At 44.1% G+C, this 7500-nt stretch overlaps 1 protein-coding gene across 2 annotated transcripts in view; it reads right to left on the bottom strand.

Annotated features, from left to right (window-relative positions):
* Positions 1-7500, bottom strand: part of rbpms (RNA binding protein, mRNA processing factor) — a 156807-nt gene that overhangs the window by 45455 nt on the left and 103852 nt on the right. For both annotated transcript variants that reach the window (XM_063186731.1, XM_063186732.1), the window contains exon 5: positions 5908-6058. In XM_063186731.1, coding sequence (XP_063042801.1) covers positions 5908-6058 — 151 coding nt within the window. The remainder of the gene's footprint in view (positions 1-5907; positions 6059-7500) is intronic.

Raw genomic sequence — 7500 nt, 5'->3', positions numbered from 1 at the left:
TGGGGATTGCATTAGGTAACCAATCAGCCCACACACAGACGAACAGCTGACGTCAGCAACAGCAACTAGAGTCGGGCAGGCAACTTGTGAATTCCCGGCTTTTCAATTGATACTTGACCACCGATTTCTCCCTGGACTTTTGGAGACACCTGGACACTTTGGACACTTTTTCCTGTTATTGACTTTTTGGGCTGCTCTTTGCTATGGCATATATGATGAACCACTCTTGATCTTCTCATCACACACACGCACGCACGCACGCACGCACGCACGCACCCACACGCACGCACGCACGCACGCACGCACGCACGCACGCACGCACGCACACGCAGGCACACGCACGCACACGCACGCACGCCATACCTGTCAACCATCCACAGAAGACTGGAGTGAGAGCACCGCACGAGGCCCCAAGTTCACAGAGTGTTCGGCAGTCTTCATGTAATCCAATTGAGATCCTGACAGGAGGGGCCCCACTGGCTAGCCACTACTCTATTAGCTGGTAGCAATGCCATTGGCTTTGAATAGTCTAGCAGTGCTTCCATTGGTTACTGTAACACCACCAGTTAATGTAATAGCCAACTGTTTACAATATAAACCAACTTTACAACAGAGTACACACACGTCTGCTGTCTGAACACCCACACACACACACACAGACACACATGTGCGCACGCACACACACACACGCACGCGCACGCACGCGCACACACACACATACACACACACACACACACACCCCACTCTACTCAGCGAAGGCACACAGTAGCTACCGACTGGGGTGGGGGGGTGGGGCGGTTGTTATGGTAAGATGGGGTGACATTTTCAGACTTGGGGGGGTGTCTGAGTGTATGTTGATGTTGGGGCTTGGTGGTATGCAGTGGCCTCTCAGCTAGTTAAAAGGCCCATGGCTTTACTGTGTGTGTGTGTGTGTGTGTGTGTGTGTGTGTGTGTGTGTGTGTGTGTGTGTGTGTGTGTGTGTGTGTGTGTGTGTGTGTGTGTGTGTGTGTGTGTGTGTGTGTGTGTGTGTGTGTTTGGGGGTGTTTCAGGGTGTTGTGTATTGATGGTGGGGTTTGTGGGGTTTGTGGGGTATGCATAGCTGTAGACAGCTGGTTAAAAGGGGCCAGGGGGCTTAACTGAATGGGGTGGGTGTAGGGGGAACTGATAACGTGGGTAGGGGCGGATCACCCCTCTGCATAGAATAGCGAGATTCCAAAAGTTTTGGGTGCTTGTCCCCTAAGAAAATATTTATGATTAATATTTATGAATTTTAAAACGATATGAGAACATGCATATAGACCAATAATGATTTTTTTGTGGCATGAAGGCATGGACTTCAAGGCCAGAGTGTAGTGGAAAGTGCGCACATCCAGCAAAAAAGCATCATCAGGTGCCAAATAAAAAAATTGTCACATGTAAGAGAGGGAAAGGATCTGCACACCGCTTGCAAAAGACTTAATTTATTAGGAGCAACGTTTCGATCATAGATCTTCTTCAGGCATCTTGATGGATTCATTAGGAGCAACGTTTCGATCTATGATCGAAACGTTGCTCCTAATAAATTAAGTCTTTTGCAAGCAGTGTGCAGATCCTTTCCCGCTCCTACATGGACTTCAAGGCGCCCTTGGCTCTTGGGTCCTTGGGCGTGAGCCTGGTAGGCCTGTGCAGAAATCTGCCATTGACCGTGGGTGGGGTGGAAGCAGTGGTCGAGTTGTAAAATCCAAGCCAGGGGGATGGTCAGAGATTGACTGTGATTATTGGGGGTTTAGGGGTTTCTAACCCCGGGATAATGTAGAAAATGTAGCTGTTAAAAGTACAATTTTAACACAATATGTGAAGAAGGGGGGATGTTTTGAGGGGGGATGATTTTAGTCCATTTTCATTGTTGGGGGGATTGGCATCCCTCATTATCCCCCTACAACTCAAGTATATTGATGTTGGGGTTTGGGGATGTGCAAAGTTGTCTCAGGGTGAATGGCAGCTGCTTTGGGTGGTATTTTAGGGGGGATATGGAAGTGCATTGGGTGTAATATTGGGTAGGGTCTGATGGCAGGTAATTACAGGCAGGGGCGCCACCAGAAATGTTGGGCTCTATGAAAGATTCGAATTTTGGCCCCCTTAACACTAGAACTACCACGGAGGGGTCAATTGACCTTTTTACCTAAAAGCCCCACAAGAGGGTCATTTGACCCTTTGGACCCCCTGCGGACACTCCTTTTGTTGTGGAAATGTGGCTGTTAGCAGCTCACAGCTGTCACTTGAGACACAGAGTGTGTGTGTGTGTGTGCGTGTGTGGATCATTTCCAATGCCTGTTGAGTGCTGTATCTCTGCATCTCCGTTCCATGGAGAGGAGCTTCTTTCACCACAAAATTCTTGAGGGAAGTGAAGCAGTAGTCCACATGCACTGGTATTTATCCATCTAACAATTGCCAGGTTACATTCACATGAGTCGTTATGGTCACATGGCATGGGAGATTCACATGTTACAGTTTTTCTCGATTGGTTTGGCTAATTTCTCGAAACTGAGATGACATTCTCAAAACAACACGGACAAATCCCCAAACCAACTTGCAATTTCCCAAAACAGAATGGCATTTTTCATTGCTTTCATCAGATATCAAATGCTTTGTACATGTCTCAAATGTTTAGTACATCTCTGCAGATGGATATGTACAAATACCCTTCAGTTGACACATTCAGCATACATTTAGCACATTTTCCAAATAAATTGACCTTGCTTATCTAAACGAATTAGACAATTCTCAGTCTAATGGTTAACCTCTGCAAAACATGTCAGCATTATTTCATTGTGTCATCAAGTCATCATATGCAAAGTGGTCTACGCAATTCCCAAAACAGTCAAGGACATCATATTTTAAGAATTTCATTACATAGTAAATTCATGACAGTGTTCAACAGGTCAGATGGTATTGTAACTTTACTAGTTAGTAGAAAATAATTTTACAACTGTGTATACTACAGTTTCCTCTGTTATTTGGCTAATTTCATGACACTTTTTCAAACGACATTCTGTTTTGAACAATTGCTAGTTGCTTTGGCATTTGTCCATGTTATTTTGAGAATGTTATCTCTGTTTTGAGAAATGAGCCAAACCCATGAGAAACCTGTGATATATGGGCATTACTTTCTGTATATGAATTTACAGTAAAGAAAGTTACTGATAAATGTCCTTGGTAAATTATCCGTGTTGTCAAACTTCAATGGTTTCACTCACTTTTTCATTTTTATACATAGTCGAAATCTGTTAGCTGAACGTAGATAAAACACCTAACCATTTTGACTGGCAGTGCTTACACAATGGCAAAGGGACAATGTATTTTGGGGCTACTGATGATATACCCTATGTGGGGAAGAAATTTAGTTTAGACACACGGGTAAACTGTTTTTGGGGTGATTGAGCGAGTGATGAGGATCCATGTAGTTATGCTGAACCATCCAGTTTATTTTGACAGAAGGACTAAATGAATGCACATTATTACATTACATTACATTACATTGCATTTGGCAGACGCTTTATAACCAAAGCGACTTTCAGAAGAGGACATAATCAAGCCAACATCACAAGCAAATACAAAGTGCACAGGAGATATACAGAACAACAAGTGCAATTACAAAGAGGGGTTAGTTTTTTTTTTATTTTTTTTTATTTTTTTTTTTATAAAGAGGAAGTAATGAGAACACACACACACAAACACACACTCACAAACTAAACTAAACTAAACATAATGTCAGGATTCTGCCCTGGGGCAAGGCCAGTTCAATCATTAGTCTAGTAGATTCTCTCGAAAGAGGAATGTCTTTAGTTGTTTCTTGAAGGCTGCAAGAGAGGTGCTTAGTCTTGCTGCCTCTGGGAGACTGAGACTGCAAATGCAATTGAGAAGGATCTATGCCATTTTGATGGTACTGACTATTTATATGTGAGACGGTTTTGTGCTGATGCAAGAATGAGGTGTTTTGGGAGGTATATGACATTTTGCTAGTTATCTGAACTGTTTTGCAGAAGTGTAAGAATGTTTGGCCAAATGACTCAATGGTTATAGGAATGTCATCTCAGTTTCAAGAAATGAGCCAAACCAATCGAGAAAAACTGTAATTCAACCATTATCTGGTTGCAGTCATATGATTCGTCATGATCACATGGGACATTCACATGTTCATTGATGACTTATATGAAGAAAATGTGCTGACATGTCTTCAGGACAACCATTACACTGAGAATCAACCAATTGGGATAGATCAGCAAGGTACATTCATTTGAAAATTCTACTAAATGTAAGCTGATTGTGTTAACTGTAGGATACTTGTACATAGCCATTTGCAAGGATGTACTAAATGATTGAGACATGTACAAAAGCATTTGAAAATTGATGAAAGCAATGATGAATGCCATTTTGTTGTGAGGAACTGCAAATTAGTTTTTGGATTTGTCCATGTTTTGAGAATGACATCTCAGTTTCTAGAAATGAGCCAAACCAATGGAGAAAAACTGTAACACACTCTCCGCCAAACTGTGCTATCTGTCTTTGCTGCTGATATCTTCATGCAAGTTGCTATGTACCTGTGGTGATTTTGGAGGCTGACCGCCCTTGGGAAGAAGCTTTCTGTCCCTGTTTGTCTTGGCTGTTAGCACTGTAAGGTGTGACCCCCTCACCCCTCACCCCACACACGGCCCCTAACAGCCTCATTACCATAACAAAATGAGTGATTAGTGTATTAGGTAAAAGCCACCGGGTCAAATGACCCCTCTCTGGTACTTCTAGGTAGGCAGAAAAATCCTGGTAGTTCTAGTGTTAAAGGGGTATGCCACTATTTTGGGGCTTAATACAGTTAAAATCGTTGGCTGGGGTTTACAAAGGTGGTAAAGTGTCTTATTTTTCATGTTAAGCGTTGTCTTGCTTTAAGACAAGTTAATAGAGGGCATATGTCGCTAAGCTAGTGAAAGTCAATGTATACGTGTAGCATGCTTCAATGTGGCATAGTGGCATACCCCTCTTAAGGGCCCTTGTCAGTGCTTGGGCCCTTAGAATTTGTAACATCTTTCCCCCCCTAGCGGCACCCATGCTTACGGGGGTCTCTGATGATGAATGGTGGTCCTGGGCTCTGCTGGGTAGGGAGAGGGCTTGGGGTGTAGTGGGTGGTGTATAACCGCACAAATACACCTGGCGCGAAAAGAGCGAGGCGAGCGACGGAAGTAATTGACTTTGTTTTAATTGACCAAAAGCGATTGTGGAGACAAGAGGTGATTTGCGCGACGAGAGCGACAGTTTGAAGTTGAAATCCTTTCAACTTTCTATGACGCGGTTCGGCGACCAGCCGCGACAGCCAATGACTGTATAGAGGTCAGTGACCACCGCCGATGGGAATGTTTGAATGCTTTGCCTTCTGCTTGTAACGGACATACTGTAGTCGCTTCAATCACTCGTATCGCTCTGTCGCTTCAATAGCGTAGCGCTAGGTGTATTTGTGCAGTGAGGGTTGGGGGGTGTAATGGTGTAGTGGTGAAGTGTTATGGTGGGTTACTTACAGGGGTCTCTACTGATGAAATGGTAAATGGATTGCATTTGTATAGCGCCTTTCCACTCCTTCGAGCACTCAAAGCGCTTCACATTGTATGCCTCACATTCACCCATTCACACACCGGTGACCGTGGCTGCCACGCAGCGTACCACCCTGCCACCAGGAGCAACTTGGGGTTAAGTATCTTGCTCAAGGACACAACGATGGTCTGGCCAAGCGGGGCTTGAACCTGCAACCTTTGGGTTGCCGAACGGCTCCTCTACCACCTGAGCTACCACCGCCCACCGGGGGTAGGGGTGTAGCAGTTGGTGTATTAGGGCGTATTAGGGTGTATGTAGTGATATGTAGTGGTATAGTAGGCTACTTACAGGGGTCTCTGCTTATGAATGGTGGTCCGGGGCTCTGTTGGGTCGGGGGAGGGTTGGGGGTGCCCACCAGCTTGCTCTTGGCCATTTTGGTGTTGGCTTTGGCGAACTCCAGCCTCAGCGTCTGGGGGATCTCTGGGTCGAAGCGCACACCCTGTATGGCAAAAAAATAAGGACATCACGTCATTCATAATATACAAATCGTAAGCATCAGACATGGTGTTATACGTTTGCTGTTACCAGCCTCAATGTCTGGGGGTTATCTCTGGGCCAAAACGCACACCCTGTATTAGGGTGCATCAGTTGCCCCCTATGAAAAGATATCGCCTTGGCCCTATAATAAAAATGTCCTACACCCAGTAAAAACACACTGTGTAAAATATTTTTAAATTGGGATGAAGTCTACCGGGGCCACCAGCCCCATGAAAATAGAAAATAATGGTGATAGTCAGAATCTTGGAATAGAAATGGACATTTTGCTGCATAAAGCTACCCAATAAAAACATATTGCCTCAGCTGTGTGATAAAAAATGTTCTATGCACAGTAAAATCACTCTGTGGAAAATGTGTTGAAATTTAGATTAATTCTACTGGGTCCACCAGGCCCATGAAAATACAAAACAATGGTGATAGTGATGGGCAACCTGGATTCCAAAGTCCAGTGCCACATATTCCAAATATAGCCAATATAATGAACCAGCTGACCCACTGCCAGTATCAAGCAAGAGATTGCGAAGTTGTATGACTTTTGTGTGCTTCACCTGTGGGCCTACAGGATTGTACAGGTAGCTGTTGAGCATCTGTACTAAAGTTGTGAATGCTCCTTGGAATGACTTGTGTTTTTTTTAAGAAATCCCTGCAGTAGTTCAATAGAGTGCATACAATAAAACTGTATGTGATGTTGGAAAGAGTGGCTTCCCAAAACCTGTACTTAAGTGGCTTCTAGGTATGTCATGGGTATCACCAGGTCCAGAGTCCATTGCCAAGGGCCTCTCAAGTAAGTTATGGTACTCATCTGATGGAGTAAAGTGAAATACTACCACAGGCGATGGGATAAAGAAGTAATGGCACTCTTCAATACAGTTGTATTGACTGCTTTGTAGCCTAGGCATTCCAAGGAACATTCACAGCTTTGGTACAGATGTTCCTCCATGAATTGTAGGCCCACAGGTGAAACACACAAATATAACAGTCATGCAGCTTTGCAATCTCTTGCTTGATACTAGCAGTGGTCCAAGGCAGCAAGGAATTGATATTGTGTTGCAAAAGAGCAAACCATCAGATTCTGAGTGTTGCAAAAGAGCAAACCATCTGATTTGACCATCAGTCTGTCCTGAGACTGAAGTCTGTGTAAGTGGATCGACTGACTACACAACCTGCTTAGATATTCCTTCTGTTTGTGCTCCCAATACAGGTGATCTCACTAATTACCTCATCAACCTGGCTTAAGTGGTAATTAGGCTCAGCTGGTTCATTATATTGGCTGGGGCAAATGTGTCACACGGTTTGTCCACCTCTGTTTTAAGACAATGGCAAACCTAGATTCAAAAGCCACAATCCAGTGCCACAGATTTCAAATTACCTGGTTTTACCTGT

The sequence above is a fragment of the Engraulis encrasicolus genome, chromosome 21 (genome assembly GCF_034702125.1).
Source record: "Engraulis encrasicolus isolate BLACKSEA-1 chromosome 21, IST_EnEncr_1.0, whole genome shotgun sequence".
Lineage (NCBI taxonomy): Eukaryota > Metazoa > Chordata > Actinopteri > Clupeiformes > Engraulidae > Engraulis > Engraulis encrasicolus.
This window is presented reverse-complemented; position numbering and strand designations above follow the sequence as displayed.